The 25353-nt window shown below is 39.5% G+C and overlaps 1 protein-coding gene across 4 annotated transcripts in view; it reads right to left on the bottom strand.

Moving 5' to 3' along the window:
- Positions 1-9639: 9639 nt before the first annotated feature.
- HDX (highly divergent homeobox) overlaps positions 9640-25353 on the bottom strand; it is a 43766-nt gene continuing 28052 nt past the window's right edge. For 2 of the 4 annotated variants that reach the window (XM_032196198.1, XM_032196199.1), the window contains 6 exons: positions 24924-25070; positions 20556-20763; positions 17459-17538; positions 14585-14668; positions 12363-12485; positions 9640-11346 (listed from right to left, as the gene is read on the bottom strand). In XM_032196198.1, the coding sequence (XP_032052089.1) occupies positions 11221-11346; positions 12363-12485; positions 14585-14668; positions 17459-17538; positions 20556-20763; positions 24924-25070 (768 nt within the window). In that variant the 3' untranslated portion in view covers positions 9640-11220. Of the gene's footprint in view, positions 11347-12362; positions 12486-14584; positions 14669-16660; positions 16881-17458; positions 17539-20555; positions 20764-24923; positions 25071-25353 lie in introns of those variants that run through there. The other 2 variants (XM_032196202.1, XM_032196200.1) reach the window with 2 other exon arrangements.

Raw genomic sequence — 25353 nt, 5'->3', positions numbered from 1 at the left:
AAGCCGTGCTCCGAAGGGGCTTGCCCTGTGCACAGTGACGGTCACCAGCACTTATTCTGATTCCCCAGGTTCTCAGAATTTAGCGTAAAGGAGCGCACTGAGCTGGTTATTGCAAATAAACTGGTCAGTGCTTGCTTTGGGAAGAGCGAGCAGGGGAGATCGCAGGGCTCCACTTCCCTGAGGGGTTACAAATCAGGGCCCTGTGCCAGGGGTCCGTGCACCCAGGGAGGGGAGAAAGAAAGGAGGAGGCTTGCCAGGGCTCGGGGCAGGTTAGCGGCGCACACAGGCTGCTTAAATTTATATTCAAACCCTGCTGCTTGCTCGTCCAAATTTCATGTGAGCAGTGAATACCATGATCTACAGATAAGAGCTGACCAAGTGCGTTCATTTTGTTCCTCTCAGATCACTTTCGCTGCTTTGGCCAGCTCTGTGAAAATGCTGAAATCTTAAATAATGGTCCAAAAATGGGCTTATGTAGCTAGGGGAGTGTGGGTTGCTGAGAGAAGAGATTGCTGAGCTAAATATTTGGCAGAATTAAGAAAAGCAGGAAAGACATGTGGGCATAAAGAAATAATTCAATATTAAATTTCTGGCAGGATTCATAAAATCTGTTTATAGTTGAGATCACAGTGAGCCACTTACTTACTATTATTGGAAAGAAGGCCCAGCATCGGAGGGATTTTGCTTGCAATGGTTTCGCAGATATTAAAGAACAAAAGTATTAAGAGAACATTTAAATACAGGCAAATTCCCCGGCGGTCTCTGCGGTGAGAAGCTGCTCACGGGTGCCGTGGCCGTTCGGGATGTGCCCTCCTGGTGTTGTTTGCTGCTCTCGTGCTGCAGGCTCAGGTCGTCTTTGACCAGGGGGGTATTGCTGGCTGGGGTTTTTAATTCCCTTTTAAGTGCCTCCATATGGTTTTGTTCTTGATCTCCACCTCCGCCAGCTTTTTCTTAAGTCTTTCATGATTTCCCACTTTGCTCAGTCTCTTTTCATCCCCTGTGAAGTAGGGAATAGCAAAAGGGGGATAGGGGAGCGCCTCTGCTCTCTGCGTGCTGTGTGGCACGTCTGGGCGATCTGCTGGGGATTTATTTAAGCAACAGAGGAGAAACAAGGAGGCAGCAGCCTGGGCAGGAGGATCACCTGCTGCTGGATTCACATGGATCCCACCGATGAAATCCCGGGGGTGATGCTGTGCTCTGGGATGGGGTTTCCACACAGCACCACTCGCCCTGAAACCCTGCTTCCCTTCAGGAAGAGGCAGATGACACAGCTGGCCTCCTGCCCGAATACTAACAGTGCATTTTTGTTCCCAAGGCCTCCCAGGCCAAGCGACGGGGCTGGTTCAAGCAAGTGCCAGTACAGGATCCTCCCCTCTCCCCCATCCCTGCTCTGTGAGGCCAGCTGGACCCAAAACCCTGCTGAAGAAAGAGACCAGGAACAGACCTTTAGCTGAAATTTCACACAAAACAGAGAAAACAGCTGCAGAAAGATAGGGACTAGGGAAAACTTTACTTTCAAAAATAAAATAAAATAAGATTTTCTCTGTTAGAAAAAAAAAATTGCAGTTCAAAATTATTCCAGATTTTCGGTGCAAGGGAAAAAAAATCTAAAAATTCAGATAAAATCACAGATAAGGTCAGGATATTTTCAGTTCTCTTTGGCAGGAATAACAGCCTCCCTTTCTTCCTTGCCTCTTCCCCACTAAAATGAAACAAACAACAGCAAATAAACAACCAGAAAACACTTTCTGATTATTATTTTTTTTTTCCCTTATCTGCTGCCTGTGTGCAAGGCCAGGGAAGAGCTGCTGGGGAATATTTTGGACGTGGCTGAAGCTGCTGCACAAGAAGAACAAACAATTGTGTACAAGCCCTTGTACGCTCTGCTTGGCCACATCAGAAAGAGCAAACCCAGCACTGCCCACACCCACGTGAGTATTTTGGTTTTCCAAGCATCACCTCCTTCCAGAGCAGCTCCCTGGGCACCCTACGCCTGCCTCTTTCCTGGTGAAAACCCATCCCTCTGCTGGATGCCAGCTTTTGTGGAAGTTTTCCAGACCTTTTTCTTGAACAGTACCTGCACTTTACACACTCAACTCCTCAGTACTCCTCAGATGACTGCAGCCAATATTTTATCTTCTTTCTGATAGCATTTCTTTTACAGGCGTTTGTTGCAGAAACACACTGTTCTGACAGGGAAGACTACAAACTAGCTGGAAGGCTCAGCATCACATTGCAAGTCCCTGGATGCTTTCTGGGAAGAGTTTCCTTCAGGCTGGGACAGAGCCAGGAAATTTGGTTTACCTGATACACACACGTTTGTTCTTAATGTGCTCAGCAAAAATACTGGTATCGAGACTTTAGATATTATCCTGAACGTCCTATGTAGTTACTACTTCTGTACTGCACTGGATTTCAAAACGTTGAAGTAGGACTGAGCTACACGCATGCAGTGCTGAGCAGAATGGCCACGGACAAACAGGGGGCAGAGCTAAGGCTGCACATTCAGCCTGGTCTCGGTCTCCTGATTTTTAAATGCTTCATTCCTCAGTTTAATACTGCATTTATTTTTCATTTACATTTTTAAGAGTTACTCGTGAAAAATACAGTTAGGACAGCTCAAGGCATTTTTTTCCCCAATTACTAGTTCTTCGCCACCAGGTGGCAATGCAGCCACAGCCATCGCACCTTTTCTTCCCCCCCAGACATTCAATTTCAATCACCTGCAAATCTGTTACTAAAGCTTTTGTGTCTGACATATTTGCTTCATCTCCATTTGTTGCTTTTCTCTCTCAAACTTTTTAAATCTCCTCCTCTGCATCCCTGCAGCCCCGTAACTGCGCTCCGGCTGCCACCAGGAGCACCAGGCTGTGATGCTCGTGACCTCCACAGCTTTTCTTGGGGGGGGGAAAGAACTGGAGCTGTGTGGCTGCCCGAGGCTGTGTGGGGACGTGGAGAGAGGAGAAATAATGACTGAAATACTTTTTCCCGAATGTCTAGAGCAGAACAAGTTAGTCCTTCTAAAGCATGACTTAGCCCCTCTGTGCTACTGACAGGGGCTTTTTTGCAGTTTTCAATGTAAAGTTTTATCCTTGCAAAGGCCAGCTTTGGTTGAACTCAGTTGATGTCAGAGGACTGAGAATTTTACTTACAAAGCCTCTGTAAATGAGCAGGGATCAGGCTCACACCTGCAGCTGCAGAGAGGTGAGCGTGTGCCCACCCAGCACAGTGCCCGCGTGTGCACGCAGCCACACTGCCACCTGGCAGCACTTCTGAACAGGAGCCCTCTCAAATAAAACTGTGATCAGCCTTGTCCCAAGTAGTGCCAGCAGAAACACCTCCTGGAGGGGTTGTGGGCTCGTGCCACGCGTGGAAGCCAGCTCCCAGGCACCGGAGCCCTTTTCCACAGCATTTCCTGCAGCTGGTTTTCTCTCTTGCTGGTCCTGGTCTTGAACTCATTTAAGTTCTTCCCCTTAGTCCTGTTGCTTGCAGCGCAGCACCACGTCAGCTCTCCAGGACTGCTGTAGTGTTTTATTATATTCATCACCCACACTTGCTCAGACAGCCAACAGCAATTGGCACCTCCAACTTTTGGCAGGTTTCTAGCACCGAGTCAAACCAATTATTTAGGTTCCCAGCTGAAGACAGAGGCAAGTGCATTTAGCTCCTGAGATGAAGTGCTAAGAGCTGGTATCATGATTAGCAGCAACTTAGAGCTGACATTTAGCTTCAAAATAAATAATTTAAAAAACGCTTTAAAACATTAATGGCTCACCTGAATTAGTGTGATTTTATTTATTTTTTTCTTTTATATGTTAATAACTAAGGCTGTAGCTCCCTACTAATTAATCTATAAACTGATAGTGGTTAACTAAATGGTTCACCACCCAACATTAACCCACAGGAAGGGCTGTACCTTTCCAGGCCCTACACACGGACATCCGGACTGAGTAAGGAATGAGGTTCCACAAACGCAACGTCCACTTTTATACACGTGAGTTTTTACAAGACAATAGGAAATATAGAAACTGAGAACTTCGTGTAGGAAAAGGAGTTAGTTAACCTTTATTTCATTTCTCCATAGTCCCAAACTTGACAGACGTAGAAAAATATCCTTGAGTCTAGTAGACAAATTTACCAATGCTAAATAGCCCTTTGCTCTGACCATTTGGGCCATCCTAGATACATTTGTACAAGCATTACTTCATTTTTTTTTTTCAGTGAAAGGTTTTGCTAAACTATAAACAATAAGCTACAGAGAAAAAGCTTGTTCTATCAAAGCATGCATATGAAGATATCTACCAAAACTTTACCAAAAAAAAAAAAAAAAAGAAAGAAAAAAGCATCTTGACACACACCTGGAGGATAAAACATAAAACAATTTAGAATAATTTTAGGAAAAAATAATAAAAATAAATCAAAGCAAATTCTGTAAACCAGCTGTGGATAAGTTTAAATATCTATGGCACAACTTTTCACAAAAAAAAATAAAAAATTAAAAAAAAAATAAGGCAAAGACCAACATTTTATATAAAAATAGCTGAGCAGGCTTCTAAAGAAGGAAATAAGCATTTCTTATGATGACTCTGTTAATACAGAATTATAAATACCCTTATATATACAGAACAAAAAATATATATAAATGAATGGAATATTTCACTAGGCATCCATCTCTCAAATAAGCCAAGATCATCCGTCCTGGACTATAGTGGAGGTACTTCAGTTTAGGATTTATAGTAGTTTCTTTGCTACACATACTGATACAAATAATAAAAACGCAATATAAATACTGATCTTTCACAGAGAGTCATTAATACACTCAGGTTACAAGGCTTGACAGATTGGCCCAGAAGGAAATCGTACTAGTTTTAAGCTGGTCAGTTATGTTATGCTTTGTAAGCTGATGAAAACATCCATGATACAGGATAACATTTAAACTCTGAGAAGACGTCAAACTAATACCTTTAGGGAAATTAAAACAGAACCTATCATAGCAGAAGATTCATTACCTCTTCATAAATACAGCAGTTTGTTTATATGCCAAGAGCACTTAGAAATACCATTATTAGGGGCATTTTAATGCATTTCCAAGCCTAAAGTTACCGGTTTTGCGGAGCTGAACTCTAATCAATATTTGTAGGGATGTATTTTACTCTTTTTTAACTTTTCAGAACTATGTAATCAATATAGTAAAACTTACAAAAATGAGAGCATATCAAGTATATTTTAGATGAATTACATTAGTATTTTAAGTATCTTTGTAGGTGCTAATAGGTCGATCGTGTTCATTCTATCTGTGCACATTATAATTATGCACACCTATATTCATATACACTCTCAGTAATTCCAAAAATTATAGAAATTACTTCCCATTAGAGAGCAAGATTTTCCGCAACATGATTTAGTGGAGTCTGACTCTATAAACTGTACTTCACAAAATCAGAGATAAAGTAGAAGCTCATATTATCCAAGGTGTTGAAATTTTTCTATTCTTATATATATATTTTAATAAAATCCCCAAGACCTTCATTGCTGCCATTCAGCTGAAATGCTTCCTTGTCTCATTCCCTCCCCAAAGCCACAGCTTGAAGAGGCTTGTTTGTTCTGTCCACCTCCCCCCATGTATTTTGTAGAGATAGATGGGATGGGGAAAATTATGGGGACTTTGTTACAAAACATGATCTACATTTACATATAAGCCTTAGCTTGCTACTGACTCATTTTAACTTAACACTTGCTTACAAGCAAATCAAAATAGTTTCTACAAGACCTTTACACATGTTGGTATGAAAAAAAAAAAAAAAAAAAAAAAAAAGATAATAGCTGGCACTAAAAGAGAACATTCTTATGAAATATTTTATCTCAGAAAATGTAAAATCTTATTCCTTCTCATTACATTGCTGAGATGTGTTATTTGACTGATCTCTCTGATAAATTAATCTACGACGTATTAAGAAACATTACGACAATCATTTAGTACCAGAGTATTTCTAAGTATAATATCCATTTCTTACAACAGCTATACCAAAAATTGTACAGCTACAAAAATTGACTGTATCATCCTTGAACTTTTATATAAATATTTACTACTGTTAACATATGCTAATCTTTTTTTCCCCAGTATCACATTTTTATTACTTCCCTGTCCATAGACTGTTTAAGACAAGTACATAAAATATACTAAAATTACAAAAAAAAAAAAAAAAAGGACATATCACACAACTAAAAAACAAGCACAAAATTGAAGAATGTGTGTTGGAAATAATTTATTGCCTATAAAAACTTTTTTTTAATTCACATTTTCTGTGTGGTTTTAAAGGTGGTGTTATGTTTCAGAGGTAGTGTGTGTAAAATGCAATACAGAGTTTGAAAAGGTTTACTTAGTTCCGTCATACAGTAAAATGTTCACCAGAACCCAAGCACTGACCTGAAACCATTTTCCTTACAGAAACATTCTTAAGCATCATTTATTGAAGAGGATTGCTTATTTGTCTAAAAACAATAACAAACAACCACCACGAGCCCAAGTTTCTGCCTCTGCTCTGTGTTGTCTTCTGACCAAAATGTCAGTCACTATCTTAGAGAGACAAATACTCTTTAGTCAAGAGTAAAAACCCTATTCTGCCGCAGAAAGCATTTTATAGTACCTTTTTTTCTTATTTTTTGCTCATAACTTTCCACATTTGGCCAATGTACTAACATATTAATTGGTCAGATAAATCAAACGCTGTAAACCAGCTCCTGTTTTCTCTAATAACTAGCTGGAGCTTTCTTACCACCCTCTAACTTTGGCCAGGCACCTCACAACTGATAACTTAAAGTGTTATGATTATTTTGGGGCAGAAAAGGCAGAGTCCTGAAATGCAAGTTGAGAGCTAGGCAGCTGCTAGCTCCTCCAACACGGAAAGCAGCCTTGTAATTCACGGGCTGACCTGAAGGATCTGGGCAGCAGGACTGGAGGTAGTAAATTACACTTTTGGTTGCAATATTACAAATTACTAATTCTTCACGTTTCAGATATTCTGTGTGCTATTCCATTTATGCATATTATTTTCTTATCTTATTCTATCAGTATCCTGAGACCAACAGTCAGCTACGACTATAGTACCTATGGAAAAGTTAGTGCTGTGCATTATCTTCTTTTTAATGTTACTAATACGGTAGTGCAATAGAGACCCCGAATCGGATAGCTGATGAATTTTAAGCAGGAATTTCCACAATAAAGGTGTGCATGATATGATCGATTTGTCCTATCATTTCAGCTCTATAACCACAACTGTACATATTACTGTCCCCGTTTGGTTCATAGACCTGACAAACTGCTTCCCAAATTTAGAAAATGAGAAACTCAGAGGACTGCAAAGCCCATGATCTGCTTGTCGTTTTCAGACTTTTTATTGCCTTAGCGAAAAAGAAATACTTGGAAAGATTAAAGTGCAGTGCTGCTTCAAGAGCCAAGTACTCAAGAAAATTGACACTTGTATGGTACATCTGTTCACGTACTTTTAAATCTGCCAAAATTAACCTATTAGAATATTTACTATTACTCCTGTTAGACCTATACACTTGACAGAAGCAACATCTGCAGGGAAATGAAAAGAGGCATAGCTTCAGGAAGCAGCTTTCTTAGGAATAAGTAAGCTTGCTAGCAAAGAAGTGCACTGCTCCTTAAGAAAGAGAGCGCCCTGGTTCTGTTGTCACGAGTCTGTTCTGAACTACCTTTTCCCACTTTGGTTTCTTCAGAAAGGTTGGCCATTCATATTCCAACAGACGCATTAGGAATAAACAACGCCTGCCAAGTCATCTTCCATGGACAAATGAGAGCCTTAGCAGCAAGACAACGAAAACATCAACACACAGCACTGCGGCTGCAGCAGTGATTCAACTTACAGATCCAAAGCAGGGAAACAGCAAGGGGGACTTCTTTCATCACGACACAACGCAACATTAGCTTTCTCTGTCATGGGAAGTCTGTGCTAATGCTGAACCAGCACTTAGTGTGTGCTTTTGTGCTCATCCTACGAGCAAATAAAAACAAACCAAAATCCTAAATATGTCATGGGCCCAGAGAGCCCTCACTATCATTTTCCATCACCTGAAGAACTCTCAGAATGGAAACGAATAACCTGATGACTCCACAGCAGAACCTGATGCTTCTCAGCACAACTGCTACGACAAAACTGGACAGGAATATGCATGGCAACAATTGCCAAATTCCATCATCCTGTTCTAAGGTCCAGCTGAACTGATACAAGTTACCAGGATCTGGACGTAATCTGCAAATTTGAGGGGCACATTAAGTCTGTCAGGGACACAAACAAACCAAAAAAAAAAAAACAAATCACAAAGCCATAAAGCATGCGTGGTGCTAGTCTGATCTGCAGTACTCCGGGATGTGCTTTCCGTAACCCTGAAGGATCGCTGAGCTCTGTGTTAGCCTCAGAAGCGAGCGTCTTGCTTTTCAGCCACTGAACTGCAAAACTACTGTTGCTGCAACATTTTAAATAACCAGCAAGGGTAATATAGCAGTAAGCTTTTTGTTTTACCTATGACAGGAAATACATACTGAGATTGGAAAAGGAGCACAGAACAGCTGTGCAGTATGATCTTGTCCAGTATTTCGTTACATAGGAACATAATTCATACCTCTTCCTCCTGAACAGCCTGTGTATTGCCACATGTTTGTGACTACTTCACTGTGTTTTGTCTCGTCACCCTACAGAAAAAAAGGACCAAAGAACAACTTGTCCAAAGGGATGACACGGGTGGTGACTGCAGCTTGTACTTTAGCTGCACATCCTAAAGACGATTCCCACTCCCTTGAGAAAAGGGGCTTGTGTAATTGCTTGAATCTGACAGTAGTTCATTCAGAATTAATTCCTTCAGTTTATTTGGCACATCAAATAAAAGCAAGACAGGGCAAATACCAGTTATTAGCAAGGAAAATTTTCTTGTATAAAGGTGGATAACTTAACTGACCACAAAATCGAGACTCTCAGTAAGAGTTTCCTGCCCTTTGTCATGGGAATTTAAGCAAAAGCAGCAGGAAAACAGAGTCCAAATAGTGGCAGATCTCAGTACTATTTTTTCATTATTTCAGCAAAGCTCACAGGAAACAAGAGGCTTTATTGTCAGTGGCACAAATTTCCTATCTCAAGAGAACAGTAATAGAGAGCATTGTTAACTCAGTATAAAAAAACCCTTTGTAAAAGATTTTTTCCACAGTGAGCAGAATCACAGTTGAGCTCTATCTCACATTTGAAGGGTAGCATTGTGGTCTTTGCTCACGAACCTTAATTAATTTTAGATTGGTGGTCATTTCAGCAGGGATGTAAAATATGGTTCCTCCTTCGAGCAAGGATATGAGGATGTTTCTGCCAGCCAGGATGGGATATTTCAGCTCAGGTAGTGAGAGGGTGAACAACGTGCCCCTTACACACTGCTTACGCAGAGTGCCTTCTCTCCCTCATGGGCTACTGCTTTGAGTTTTATTATCTCAACTCAAGTACAGGCCCAACAGCATCCTTTTTTGGGGTTACTCTGTATAATAGATGGCAAGAGGTCTTTTGAGGACCAAATACTAACTGAATTGTATAGTAATCAGAACTGTGAAACCTTTTCTGTTTTTTTTTTTTTTTTCCTCTAAAAACCTTTTAAAACTGCTACTATCCTTTATGCAACTGGCATTTAACAGTACAAACTCCCCATGTCCAAGGACAACATGGAAACAGAACAAAAGAAAAGAAAAAAAACAGATCTCACTACAGATACTAAGAAGAGAAAATCTGCCAAAGTAATTAGGGAGGACCAGGATCAGACTGAAAACAAAATGAAGCCGGTGAGTTGATCCCAGTATTAAATAAAAAAACTGTTTTTGTCCCCACTCCCACCCAGCCAACACTCTTGAATTTTCTGAGCTACACCTAGGACCTACCACTGAAATTAATGGGGTTACTTACTGTACTGCATGAATAGGGATTCATCAGACTAAATTATTACTTGATGTAAGGTATGTTTCAAAAATGCTTGCTGAGGAATATTCAGATTAGAAATTATAGAGCATTAATAATAGGAGCATGCACCTACATGCCCTGCTAAGTTTATCTGAATGTGTCTGCACATCCACTTGCAGATGAGTGAAGGGATTCAATGTGGATGACAGCTGGGAAAGGAAGAATTCATTTCAGTCACTGCCTGCAATCAAGCTCACATTTTAGAAATGGCAACGGTAACATGGCACTTGCCAAAAAATTCATCAGACAGGGACATTTCTTAAACAGGTCACATGAAGATCTGCAATGCTCAGTTCCAAATACTTAAATGCCTTTCAGGACACAATGACAGCTGTGGATTTAAGACACTCTCTTGAAAAACTGAGTAAAGTTTGTTGAAAAATAAGTAAACGATACTTAAAAACAATGAACATTACCATTCAGACCTGGACAAAGAAAATCTGTAAGTACATTCATAAACCCCAAGCAGTAGTGTAAACATATCTAAACCCATTGCTATTGTGGCAATATCAGAAAGTCACATTCCACAGCTCTCAGGTTTCCCACAATCTAATTTGTTACAACACGTATGGACTGCTTCTGTACATTAATAATTTATTGATGATAATTCAAATTATTCAGTTAGGCTTTCAAAGTGTTTTCAGCTATTTTGGTCAGAAAATAGAAGATTCAATAATCTGAAGTCATGTAATGAAGAACACTTTAGTTTAATTTCAGATTTTCAAAGGGTTCAAGCACAACTCAAAAAAAAAAAATCATTATTTTATTTGGATTCCCAATTTTTAGTCCGCCTACCTGAGTAAAAATGGAGAAAAATATAAAACTGGGACTGGTGAGCAACTCTGAAAAATTAGCTGTCTGTATAGTAGGATAGTTGTTTTCCATTCTTGGATCCCTGCTCAAAAGGACTTTGCTACAGAGCAAGTGTTATTCTGGAAAGTCAGAAGTTATCCTAATCAAGGCCAAACTGCTAAAAGTGAAACATTTCCTCACACGGTTCTTTCGTTTAGCACAAACAACACTTGAAATTTCTTGACACTGCAAAGTGCAGCCATTACGTACTACAGGCATCCTTCAGGCAGGTCTACTTCACCTTGGGCTTTCTGGTTTGGACTGAAGAACAGTGGATAGCAAAATGCTGTTCTCTTGAAACCTACATGTTACACGGGGTTTCTTTTTGTCAGTTAAAAATAATTGAAAAAAATAATCACAAACTGTCTGAGGCATTTTTCTCCGATAAAGACGACAAGCTGAATGAGGTATCATCAGGCTCTGGGGACGTGTGATTGAAATCCATTTCTTCTAATTCAGGAGGTAAGTCTGAGAGCAGTGCCTACAATTTAAGAAATATTACAATGCAGTATTAGGTATCTGTTTTATATCAGCAATTAAATATCTTTCAAACATATAGTGAAGAAGCTGTTGAGCTTTTTGGTCAGCGTTCATATTGGATGGGTTAAAAACAAACAAACAACCCCCCGCAAGGTCAGTACTGACAGATGTTGAAAAGAAGAACATTGTCCAAGATGAGCGTCTTAGAACAACAATCCCATAAGTTACTTCAGTTGTTCTCGAAACAAGTCAAAATATTTTTTCCCCCAAACTGGACAAAACCACATGATTTATATTCATTTATTTTATTCAGATATTTTGGACATGCAAAAGCCTTAATGTATCTACAATCATGCTATACTGTGAGCACACAAGGGATAGAAATGGTGTGTACAAGATCTTTACTGTTACATTATTTATCTCAAAAGACTTCAAGTTCACTTTTCTTTATATTCAGTTCACATTGGTTTATGAAAGAATTATAAAAACAACTAGAAGACAAATTTATTTTGGAGGTATTCTAAGTTTCTTTCTTGTCACTTATAGTTACTATTTTTACACCTGAAAAATTGCAGACTGTAGAGATGAAGAGAAAAAAAAAGACAACAAAATCCCTTTAAAAAAAGGAAAAAAGAAAAGTGAACATTAGTCATACAGGACATGATCCAACCAAATATAACAAGAAGTGCTATGTATGAAACACAGTGCAGTAAAACTGAAGAAGTCTGGCTTTTTTTTTCCTAGATCCATTTCCCAACAGATGAATCAAATTTGCTCAGTGTATGCTGTTGCACTGGTTGTCCCTTTGTAAAAGTAATACTTTCCCCATGTCATTGTTTGTGTAGATTGTGAGATGTTTCTTTTATATGTTCAACTTTTCTTTGTCTACAAGATGTTCAGCACAATGCTGCCCTAATCGTAATTGGAGCCTCTGGGCACGGAGGAATAAAACCAAGGAAATGACGGAACACAAAATGACAAATACCTCCTATTATTAAAATCTACTTTAAGACTCACCTGCTGCTGTTCTTTATCATCTGATTTAATAGCAAGTATCAAACTCCGAGTAAATGTCTGTAATTCAAAATACTTCTGTTTGTGATTCTCCAGCTCATTTTCAATGAATCTGACTTCTTCATTCTGTGGGGGAAAATTACATAAAGTTCTGGAAATAATAAACACTGAATAAATAAGTACTGCATCATTTTAATGACACCTAAACATATTTGTATTGAATTATTTTTAGTGGAAATAGGTAAAACTGCATGTTATGATTCCTGCAAAAATCAGTACTAAGTGACAAAATGGCACATGCCATTTCCCTTCTCACTACCCTCCAAAAGAGATGTGTGATGGCAAATCACATTACAAGCAGCCAAGGCATTTCAGAATTACTGCATTCATCACTAGCATTTTCTAATGCAGCCCAATTTTGTATCATGAAGCAGCAGCTTACCAACCTCCCCAGGAACTCTCAGGTTACAGAATGAATAGCAACATATGTACAAAAATGGGGTAATATTAGTAATCTCTATATAGTGTGGATGAAAAGACATTTTTCCCAACCTTCATATAAATAACGTCACTGTACATGCAAATCACTTCTTTTATACCGAAATAACAAACATCTTGATTAAAAATTCACATTTGATACGTACTTCAGTTTGTTACAAGTGTCTCTTTTCCTTCAAACTTATCAACTGATTGGTATGTAAGATTCAAATGCTAAATCTATCTGTTGATCAGAGTAAAGCTAAAATTAATTTTCTCCCTTTCAATACGGAAAGGAAGTAGGAAAAAAAAAAGCAGTCCTTTATTAGGCAGCCACATGACTAATTAGGTTGGCAGTGCTGCATATAAAATGTTCCTTGATGGCTGGTTTTGATGGCAGTAAATAGTTACATAAACAGATTCTAATACTCAACTTACAAGAGTTAGCATTTTGCTTTTATTAAAGTATTTTTGTCATAATACAGAACGATGCTCTGATAGTCCTGCTGCCATTTGCTAGACTGGCTGTAGTTCAACTTTAGGTGGTGAGAAAAGGTGAAAGTAGGTGATGAATGGGAAGCATGTAACAAGCCTTCAAATGTAGTTATTGTTTGTTGGATTTCGTACTGAAAATTCAGGTGTCATCAATCAAATCATTGCTCACCATAATGTTTCGGGTCATAACAGCTCTGAGAGTAAGGGATAAATATTTGGGCTATGATTTTAAGGCTTTCAAAAGGAAATCAGCTTAATGTCTTCCTTTTAGATAGAAACTTTTCTATTTTCTAGATAGAAACAAGTAGCAATAGATTTTGGCCAGCCAAAGATGGGATTCAGATTTATGCGCGAAACACGTCGCCACAAAGACTAATCACCAATGTCAAACACCAAAACAACAAGCAGGATTCTGTAGGGCATGCTGTCACAACAAGCCTTTCAGCCTGGTGACAGGTGACATTATGAAAAGGTCATTCCCTATCCATATTCATTCTGCATTGCCCTTACCAGGAAAATCATGCTTGAGGGAGTAATTTTTGTTCTGAACAGATGATCTATTCATTATCTTGGTAACCAATTATCATTAGTAGAGCATACCTGTACCTAATGGAAAAATTTAGCTAGATGCATAAAAACCCGCTCACTACACAGTACAGAACTGTGGCGACTCGTCTGAGAGCAGTAACACACACACACAACCTTTACCATTTGGCAGAAGACAGCAGCTGTCAGGTATCCAACTGATTTTCCTCCAACCCACAACTACCGCTTACAGACATGTCCCACACTACATTGTTAGGATGACTGATTTCTCTGTTCCCTCCATTTTATTAGAGGATTCCAGCTGTTATGTCCCTTTCCAGAGCTGGCAGCAACATGCTGCATTTAAAATCATGCCATAGCACTCCAAAGAACAATTCTGGCACAGGAAGACGAAGTTTTGTTTTAGACGCTAAGGAAATTGCTGCTTTGTTTTGGGACACGTGGCAGGAGCTGCAGATGGTACAGCTCTGGTAGCAGAGCTGTTCTGCACAAGCAGAATTTTTCCTGCCTCCCTCTGCACTAAAATTAGGGTAAGCTCCCTGTAAATGGGACAAGGAGACATGATTGTGGGGATGATGTGTGGTGCCATGGCTTCCTGACAGGGGAGCTGCAGGCTCTCACAAACCTCTGCAGAATTCCTCGCAGACCTGTCAGCACCTCCTGTGAAGGCCTAACCTGCTTAACATCTCACAGCCCGAATTACTCACCTTATAATCCAGAAGAGAACTCATTTGATCCACTTCAGAATTACTTATCATATCGCTTTCTTCATCATCTATAATTTCTATTTTCTGAAACAGAAGTAGAGGGTTCATTCCAAATATGCAACATATAAATCAGGCAAGCAACCTGCATCTCGAACTGACGGGACAGGACGAGGGGAAGAGGACCCGTTTGCTCATGAACAGTTCTGGATTGTGAAGCACCCATTAGGTGGCAATCATGCACCTCAGCCACAAGAAGAATCCGAGCTGAAACTGTGCTGAGAGCTGTGTGCAGAGGAGGCACTACGTGCCACCACGCTTTTGGCATTAAATCGCATACCGGCTCACTATGGCCTGTGTTTTATTCCATAAGCCGTTTGTTGAAGACTTCCTAGAGAGCAAAAACTATCAAAGATTATTCCTCTGAAGCAAAAGAGACATTACAGCAAGTGACAGGCAAGGCCTAGCTGACCTGCTTCTTGCCAAGGAAATAGAAGAGGTGCCCTTTTGGCCTACTTTGGTCACAGGCAAGTCAAACGCCCTGAAAAGTGTAAGGCATTGATCCAGAAGACAGTTCCAAATGCATAAACGTGGACATTTTCCCTTAATTCACAACAATTCTTGTGATAGTTTTATGTTGGGTTTTCTAAAGATATCTAAACTCAAATGTTAAAGGCCAACTTTATGTTATTTAAAATATAGAAATGCAACATAACTGTATCTGAAGTTTTAAGACATTCTCTCACTTCTACACATCACGCTTTTTCTCCCCAAAAGAAAGACTTCTTGCGTGAGAAAATTAAAAAGTTATTTCCATAGGAGTAAACACAACAATTATGTTTTTAGTGCACCTGTAAGATTTTCATTTTTATTCATATCTAAATTAGATCTCAAACAGATGGAACAAATTTGAATTAAATAGCAACAAGAGAGTAGCATTTTTAACCAAGAGCTCAGAAGGATCACTGCTCAGATAAAACTACAAATTTCACTGGATCAGAGGGGAAGCAATGGCAGTGTAAGAAGAAGGGATTTGGCTGTTTTGTTGTTTTCACTATTGTTCACTGTTTTGGTAGCTGTATGCTTATAATAGAGACTGCATGTAATAGGTTAAAGTAAGTTTATTACATTATTTAGTATGCTGCATAATACAATGTGGGTGAGGGCCCACACTGACACAATACCCTCTGATCATTAGTTCTTGAGGTATTATTTTAGAGATCTCGTCACTACAGCACAGATGTGTTTCTTCCATCTACCTACAGACCTGTCACTGGAAATTTCCTTCTCATCGCCCGTCAGAAATCCATAAAGAGAGGTTATCGCTCTCACTAGCAGATCCCACCAAGCTCACCAGCATGTGTTGAAGGAAATGAGGGAAAAACACTTTTTCTGTCCCTCAGCGTCTGACAACCCAGCTGAAGTGACAGCATTTCAAAGGCTTAATGTCACAAAGATCTGCTGCTGTATCATGCACTGAGTAACACTGTGATTTCAATATTTTTGGTTTTAGACTCAGCCTGAAGAAAAAGTTCCTAAATAAATGCCAAACAGTCACACTATCTTATAATTATACACTTTAAGATAGCAGGGGAAAGAATGGATTAGAATTTCAAATAAGAAATCTCTTAGCAATTCCAATTTCAATAGCAAACATTTAAAAAAAAAATTACTGTGTTTTCAAAATAGAGTATGAAAAAATTAGTCATCTTTTTTGCCCCTCTTATTGTGACAGATTATGTAATGCTGGAGTTTAGGTAGACTGGAGAACTGAATCTCTTGGACATCACCTTTGCAAACCTTTACCTTTGTCATTTTACATTCTGCATCTCCATGGCAAACGCAGCAGCCTGAGTGATTATATCTAAGGTCACAGCAGGCTGCTAAGGTAAACAGAAAGGAAAAAGGCTCCTGCTTCTATTCAGGTAAGCCACAGAAAATACAGCTGTGGCTTTTCAGTTTATCCAAAAGATGATCTTATAGTAACAGAAAATTAAACATTCTCCTTTACACGTATATATACATCCTATATATATATAAGCACATATGGAGGAAAGAGAAAGGAAAGAGAATCTCCTGTTCATTTCCCCATTTCAAGTTTTGTGTGATTAAAGTAAAACAAATGTTTTAGTCACTTTCTGAGCTAGTGTTGCCTCTGACTGCAATAAGAGTGTTACTGGGAACTGGAACCATCCCCTGTTCATTCTCTAGGTAACTTTTTAAGATAAAAAATACCCTACCACTTGGGGTCTTCTCTCCTCTTCCTCCTCTCCTTTCTTCTAATTTGAGAGAAGGCAGGCTAAACAAAGGGACATATTGCATTATTTGCCATGACTCCTCCCTCTGTCTTTCCTTCCTAGTCTCACTGCAGTCAATTAAAAACAGCAAGAACAACTGTGTTTGAATTAAGGTGAATGCAAGTGAGAAAACAACAATCATCTAAATAATGCCCTATCGAGATTATGGGAACAAAGAGTACATAGCACCCTGGTTTATCTCTCAGATGCAAGGTTAGGTATAGAGAGGAAGCAATAGCAATATCTGACTTTCTCAAAGCTACAGAAAAACATTTTCAATTTTTATTTTTATTTCATTCTTACTGTTTTACTATACTATATACTTACAGAACACTACTCAAGCATTGTGCTTTGCACTCCAGAAAAAGAACACCAGTCTGTTATAATACAGAAACATCTGTAGTATTCAATTTCTACTGAACGTGCAAAATTCTCTTCTAGTACTTTAAGTACAATTTCTTTTTGCACACAAGCAATAAGGAAGGATTCTCAGCACACCCAAATGAAGTTTTCACCTACTGAAAAACATTGGTGTTGGACAGCAACCTCAAAATTAGTGGAAAAGGAAAGGTATACGTACCACATTATCAGTAGATACTGGATTCTGATCATCTTCTTTGTGATGAATTTCTTCATTTTGAAGACCTTCATTTGCCTCTTCTGCAGAAATAAATCATTTTTCAGATTTCATTCAATTTAATGCTTAAGAAACATTAGTAGTCTTTACCACTAAATATGTCACATCTGCTAGATACAAAAAAAAAAAGTCATTATCAGTATCTACTCAAAAAAATACTGTATATCCCATTAAACAAGACATCCTATCATAAGTTTTTCAGGCTAGTCATGTCAATCTCTGATTGAAAAGACAGAAAGAGTACCAGTTACTCTCTTGCAACCTTCCAAACTGTTCTTAGCTTTAGGTTCACATTGGAATATTCAAAGTTGAAGTGTTTCACATCAGAGGTGCCCAGAACTTTAAAAAAAAATAAATTAATACATGAAAAATCCAGCATGCCCTGTGATGACAGGGTACATGTCAGAATCCCACCTCCTTCTTGCAGGCACTGACTACTTTTGTACAGAAAACCCATCATGCAGATTATTTCATTCTTGTATGGCAAACTGTTAGGTCCTAATAAATCTAAGCTTGTTTCTTATATGTAAGAGCAAGGTTCACACTTGAAAACAGCAAACCTTAACCTTCAGTCCCAGCCACAAGCTGAGATGATTCTATCAGCCCTGACTATGGCCAACAGGAGAAGTGAGAGAGAAGCATATTTGTTCCTACAATTAAGTATGTTTCTCAGATTTACTTCAATTCCTCTACATTTAATGTGCAGTCCAGAAGAAAGTGGTTCACAGAAACAGCAAATCGGGAAATAAACCAAAACACAGAAGTCAGAGTGCTCTGCTAAGAACCTTAAATGCCACCATTAACAGGAAGACTACTCAGGGGAAACGCACTGCAGAGCTGGCATTATAGGGCCAGTGGCCCAGCTAGCAGGGAGAGGCGGCGTGGAGGGCACCAACAATGCAACCAGAAGTTGTTTCAGCTAAATTTGATCTGCCACTGCTGTAACTTCAGAGCAAAACTGCTGCTAGAAACAAAAGCAAGTGGTGGCAAATGGGAGAAGCGTGAAGCAGGAGCCACACGCAGCCTCATCGCCAGCCTTGCAGGGGCTGCAGCAGCCCTAGCACCAGCAGCTCCGTCACCCTGCCTCACCCCTCACTCCATCTGGCTATCGAATCCAGCTCCCTACAGCACTTTAAAGTCTTTAAAAATTCATCCTCAGCTAATACAAACCGGCAGAGCTGTAATGGCCTCCACAGAGCTGTGTTCATTTACACAAACTATGGATTCAATTAACGTACCTTTAAAAAAGGCAAGGCATTATGAGAATCTTAGTGCTTAATTTTGCCTCCGAGTACAGCCTTTTTTTGTTGTTCTTCTTCTTCTCTTTTAATATTTACACACTACTCTTTAAAAGCTAATGCCACCAACACTTCTGCTCTAATTAGGCAACTAAAAATATCCTTTCTTTGAGAGTTGGGGGGGTTGTTTGTTTGTTTTGTTGTTTAATTAGGACCAAAAGTTATATTACAATCAATCACGCATCTGTGGCTGAATAGCATACAGGATTATTGCTGTAAGTATTTTCCAGGAAGTTCAAAACAAACTGAACTGCAGTAGGGAAACCTACTGGTTTCAGCTGCAGGAGCAAACAAACAATTCTTGTGGTAGAATTAAAGCAGGATTTCTGGATGCTATGGAAATCCTATCGGTTTCTTACACTTCTTTACGTCTTGTAGCCATCTATTTATTCATAGTCTTACAGCTCTGCCCTGTTTTAAGAAAGTCTTTCGATAAATTCGGCGTTATTTTTCACTTTAAGCTGCAAAATGCTCAGATTCTTCCCCCATTACCATTTTCTTCCAAACAGATCTGACTACATCAGCTCCTTCTACACCTCAGGCAAATCAAGGACTCAGATTCTGCATCTCACTTGGCGTTCAATCATTTGACCCATTTCTTTATCATATTATTCTCTTTACAGTGCAATATGACAAAGCTATCACGAATTCATTCCCAGCAGTTCTCCATTTTCTAGTTCTTTCCTTTAAATTGTTCAGCCAAAATGACAAGATCAAGTCTGGCGTATTAAGCTGAAATAGCATGCGCTCGATCAGACTTTCTTTCAGTTTAGAGAGCAAAGGCTTTATTGATCTCTTCTAATCAGAAGCACTGGGAGCAATTAGTTGAGCTTGTGAAGCTACTGAAACGTGCCGAGCAGCAGTTCATCCGCCCTAGGCCCAGAGCACAAGTGTACAGGAGGGGAAGGGAGAGGTTTATTCAACGTGGTCATGCGGTTCTGTGAGGTGGGGTAAAAAGGGAATTAAGTTCAAGACACTTATCAGTCGAGATCATGGAGTTTACTGTGAAGAAACACGCACCCTGCCTGTGCAGTTCTAAGGCTGCCTGAACGTCCCCTGCTACCGACTTTGATCTTTTCTGCAGGTTTGTGTTTGCTTGTCAGAGCCCATGCACACACCTCAGACAGCTTAATGACGCCTTCTGCCACGCTCTGACATAGTCTGAAGCTCCTTCAGTTCAACACCAAGTTTGAGGCAATGTATTTTCTGAGCATATCTCATCAGCAAGAGTTTATTATGGGAACTGTAATTACATAGTTCTGGTCACCTCAGAGCTCGCAGGTTCACACACATCAGTGCTTGTTAAGACAAGAACTGCTGATGTGGCTCACGCTAACACGAACGGATATTCAAGCTGGCAGAGTAGAACTGGCAAGTTAGCAGAGAGCATTTTTCTTAGAAACCAGCTCCTTAAGGAAGTGAGAGCTACATGTTTGTACTGTCTGTTCATCTCTCAGTTGCTCCAGCAAATTGCGAACTTGGTAATTAACTTCTGATGAATCTGGCAGAAACACAGGTCTTTTGAAAAAAGGTTTCTGCAAGCTTTGAGATAAAAATATCAACAAAACTCATACAGAAGTAAAAGAAGAGACCAAACGATACCCTTCGCATAGCCAAGGTACATAACTTGCAACTGTTAGACACTTGCAGACATATTTGAATGCGTACAACAGAGAATCCAAAGCATGCACACTGCATAAAATTAAAAATATATGCACAGTAGGAACTGCATTGTCAAATACCTTGTGAGCTTCCTTCAGATAAGCAGATTGATACTTCATCATTCCTATCATTATCATCCCCCACTTCAGTAGCAGTTTCCTCTCCTGGATTAAGTGCTGATTTAGAAACAAATTCAGATTGATCAGAGAAATCAGCAGGACCTCCTCTAGGGGGTGGGACCTCAATCCCCATTAAACGGTATTTCCGTCTTCGATTCCCAATCCACGTCTTGCAAGAGAAATAAACATGAATGATATCAGAAACTATAACAAAAGCAACAGGCCCACAACCAAGTGAAATTAGCACATCTGCACTCTAAGACCAAGAGCATAGCCAGCAATCCAAGGGAGGTGATTATTCCCCAAGTATTTGACCTTCATGAGGCTGCTTCCCGGAGTACTGCGTTCAGTTTTAGTCCTCCAGGGCAAGGGAAAAGGGAAAGTTGTGCAGAGCAAGAGGAAGAGAGGCAACAGCTGCAGGTCACACAAGGAAAATTCTGATTGGAATTAAGAAAAAAGAAAAAGTTTTACAGTGAGGGTAGTTCAGCACCGGAACACTTTGCCCACAGTTTTGGAATCGCCAACTTTGCAAGGACTCAACATCTTACTGGACAAGGTCCTGAAAAACCTGACCTCGCTCTGAAGTCAGTCGTGCTCTGAATAAAGAGTAGGATTAGGTGACCTTGTAAGGTCCATCCCTACCTAAATCACTGTATGAATTTAACATGTGATCTTTGATTCAGGCTCTCCCACTCTGCAGCTTCCAGTGGGACTAAAGCACCCAGTGACCCAAATGGTCCATCTATTCTAGGATTTCCTACAGCACAGAAGAAATTATCCAAGGTGGTAGCTCTACATCACTCCACTTTGGCAGAAGTAAGCCCAAAGCAGTATTATCTTTCACTTCTCTTTAATTGGAAGATGAGTCTTTAAGAAAATTTGCTTGCAGTAAGGGATAACAGTAGTGGGAGATGAAACAGGGCCAGGACCAGGGAACTTGGAAACCCCCATTCATGATCAGATAGGTATGGATGCTCTAAGTTCATTTTACATCAATAAATCTGACTTGCTTTCTCTGATAAATTCTAAAGAAAAATTATGCTAAAACTATTAAAGACTCAAAATAGAGTTTAGCATGATGCAGTAAGAATTGTCCGTACCTCTACCATTTAACTCCCTTCCTTTTGTTGCATTACTCAGGCTTTTGGTATCTCATCCAATTTCAACTCTACTTATCAGCTCCTGTTCCCAGACACTTTACTCCAAAGTCAATTCCTCACTGGCATCCAAAAGTCCTCTCACAGCCAGGAATCAACTTCTTTGCTTATTTTAACCTCTAGTCTTCTTGACCTGGCTCTCCTCACCTTCTACAGTGTCTGTGAGACGCCCGGAGCAGTGCTGACAGCACTACAGGCACCTTCCACATCGTCCCAGGGCCTGGCCACCTGCTGCTCCAGGACTGCCAACAGGGAGATTTGGCCTTGTAAGCTGTGTCTGTGCAGAGTCTGCTCCGTTACTGCGTGGTCATTAGTAGGTTTTGAGGAATACTTAGTGCTGGAACTTCTGGGTTACTAAAAACCAAACATACCTCCAGGAAGCATGCACAATTGCTATTTCCGAATAATTAAAAATTAAGCTGAATCTCTTTAGCTAAAAAATGACATGCTTAGGACTGGTTTTGATAAATCATTTTTGCTTTCCCAGCTCTAAATTTCCTCAATGATGAATGCAAAATAGGTACACAAAAAGCTAATTCTCATTATATCCCTAAAATATTACCTCCTTAAAAACTTCAAACATCTGAAAAATATATGTAATTAAACTGACTACACCTACCTAGAGCAGCCCATAATGAACTCAGCAGCAACTTCCCCTGCTTCATCTGAACAGATGAGCAGCAAAAATTGGGGAAGAAAGGGCAGAGTCCCAGCAGAAGAAGCCAGCAAATGCCCTGTGCATCTGTGAGTGATCAAATGCAGTGGAACTATGCATGGTGGCAAACTTTACCTTTCCAGTAATACTGATGTGTTCATAGTACTGGCAATCTTTAAAGCAAGCACAGGGTCATAAGGATCAATCATTTGTACTTCTGGAAAAGCAACATTTATCTGGACAAAAATAATGAATTTCCATTGAAAAAGCTATTGAAAGGGAAAAGGGGGGAAGTGCATTCAATTGAATTGAATCAAGCTTCAATATGTATATAAAACTATTGTACATAGTTATATAAATATAAAATGTGTAATATAAATTACATAAATGTATAAGAAGTATGTTTCTAATACATACCTTATATATATACTTGATTTGTTTATATATATATATTTATATTTATTACTATTTTACTTTTATTTTGTTATGTCACAAATGGAGAAACGGTTGCTAGTTGTACACTACCTACCCAGAATGTAAGGTACAGTAAAATACACCCAAAGGCAACAAGGCCTGTACCTTTACTGAAAATGGAGAGGTTTTTCCAGAAGAGTCTCTTAGTGCAACTCTTCTTAGCTGAGCAAGGAGTACAGAGCACAGACTTTAGGGCTCACTCAGGCCTCGCAATACATCACCGCTGCGTCCTGACTACGAGAAAGCAAGCACACTGCACTCTAATCTCCAGACATTCGTGTTTCCTCCTGAAGAAAACCCAGGCTGGCACATAAAGAAAGAGGCATAATACGTTGTGCCTACATAGAGCCCAAGACAAATTTAGGAGAGATTCCTCAGCACGTTATGGAAATTTCCTATCCACATCTGGGACACAGAGTGCCTTAGAGGACCGACAGGAGGAAGCACTGAAGATCACACATTCCCCATAGCACAAATTCAGCCCTTTGAAACAAACAAAAAAAAAGCGTAGCACGATGCAGGACCAACCTAAATCTCACTCTAACTTTTCCAGTCTGTTATACAGAGGAACCACAGGCAGAGGGAGGTCAGATACTGGCAACAACAATCAGCTACTATGAAGAAAATAAATCTTTTTCTTTGTTTATTCATTCATTCGTGTGCACAGCATAGAGTTTTATGGAGTTCATCTGAGCCTGGTACATCTGCCCTGAAGACAAAAGCATTGGAAGATGTGCACAAAACTTTGCCAGTAAGGATGTTCTTAAGGAAACGAAGTAATGGAAGCTAAGCAAGGGTGTCAACTCTCCTGTCCTATGAGTAAGGTACTGGAGAGCCGGGAGTCCATTTTGAGATGTTTTCAGTGGAAACACGTTCACCTTTCAAAAAACAAACTGAAGAGCCCGAAAAATATGCAGAAGCTTTGTTCTCTAGAGATAAAAAAATAATACTTCTAAACCTCCAAAAAATGCAATTTAATTTTTTCTTAATGCAGATTTGCTTAGGAAAACAAGCAAGTAAATAAGCAGATCAGTGTTCAATACTGAAACCAACTCTGGTCCCAGTTTGATATATCAATCCAACAGAGATGGCCACAAGGGAGGAGTTTCAAATAAGGGCTCCTACCTCATCTTTTGCTTTGGTAGGTGATTCGGAGTAGCATTTGACCTTTTATGTATGAAAGTTTTGTGTTCTATTAAATAAAATTACCATGCATTTTCCTTATATTCCTCCTATATTTCGGAGTAGTTTGATAGTTGTCATCCTGTCTTTCTCAAATAATGGCTCCTATCTCCTCTTCTGCTTTGATGTCAAAATTTTAAGGGAGAGGTGGAAAAAGAAGACAAAGGCTGAAAGGACTAGTCACAGTCGTCATGACCATTATGATGGGAAGGGAAGACTAATGACATTTTTGTACCAACTGCAAAGGCAGTCAGACTATTTTCTGAAGAATGGAAGCTCTGAGTGAGTAAGACAGTCACAGATTCAGAGCGGTGATGTCTGGTAATTGTGAATACAGTGGCAACAACTGACTCTTTAACAAACTTCCCCGCCTCTGGAGCAGATGATGTGGAGTGATTCTCAGAAAGCAGGTCACCTACACTAAGCCTGTAAATCCTAAAACAACCCTTTGTTCTTTTATATATGTTTATTTTTCCCTATAAGCATTAATGGAAAAATATTTTCTCTATATTTTTAGAGAGGCTTCTTTGAATCTTAATCACAATATAAATGATAATGCTTTTAATTCTTCTAGGATATCCCCAAAAACATTTATCACATTTACTCAAAATCTCACTTGAATCTAAAGAGAATGTCAAATGGTTCGTAGTGCTCCTCCCGCTGCTGATCGATAAGACTCTTACCTGAGGGCTTTTTTCTATATATAGACTGCAAAAAGAACAAGAGAGCACTTCCCAACATGGTCATTCATTATGTAATACATGAAATCTATTTCAAGCTTCCTCATGAAATTTTTAAAAGCTTTCATCTGTCCTATTTTTGCTTCTGCAACAAGATAGGGGAAGACTCTGGATTTCTTACCCGCACTATTTCACAGTCAACATTTAATTCTGCAGCAACAGCTTCAATTTTCTCTCTGCAGACTGAGCCCAGGCTGGTCATGCCATTATCCCAGTATTTCTTTAGGGTAGCTAAGTCTCGGTCACTAAATTGTGTGCGGTCCTGTAACTGTAAGATAAACAAAACAAACAAAAAAAAATACTGTTAGATTTAAAAGAAGTCCTTATACTGTTCATTTAATTTCCATAGGTCTCGCATACAGTAACACGTTACACTGCCTCCGTGGCTCTTCTCTTTTTACTCTCCCTTAAGGTTTTTTCTAAGTGCTGTTTCCCATCCAGGCTAGTAGAGTTCCCTGGGATTTGCCTGAAAGACAGTGCCAGTGCTAAAGCAAGTCCAAAGCACTTTAGCTTTGTTTCAAACTCCACCTGATTTTTTAATTTGTTTTATC

The sequence above is a fragment of the Aythya fuligula genome, chromosome 13 (genome assembly GCF_009819795.1).
Source record: "Aythya fuligula isolate bAytFul2 chromosome 13, bAytFul2.pri, whole genome shotgun sequence".
NCBI classification, from domain to species: domain Eukaryota; kingdom Metazoa; phylum Chordata; class Aves; order Anseriformes; family Anatidae; genus Aythya; species Aythya fuligula.
This window is presented reverse-complemented; position numbering and strand designations above follow the sequence as displayed.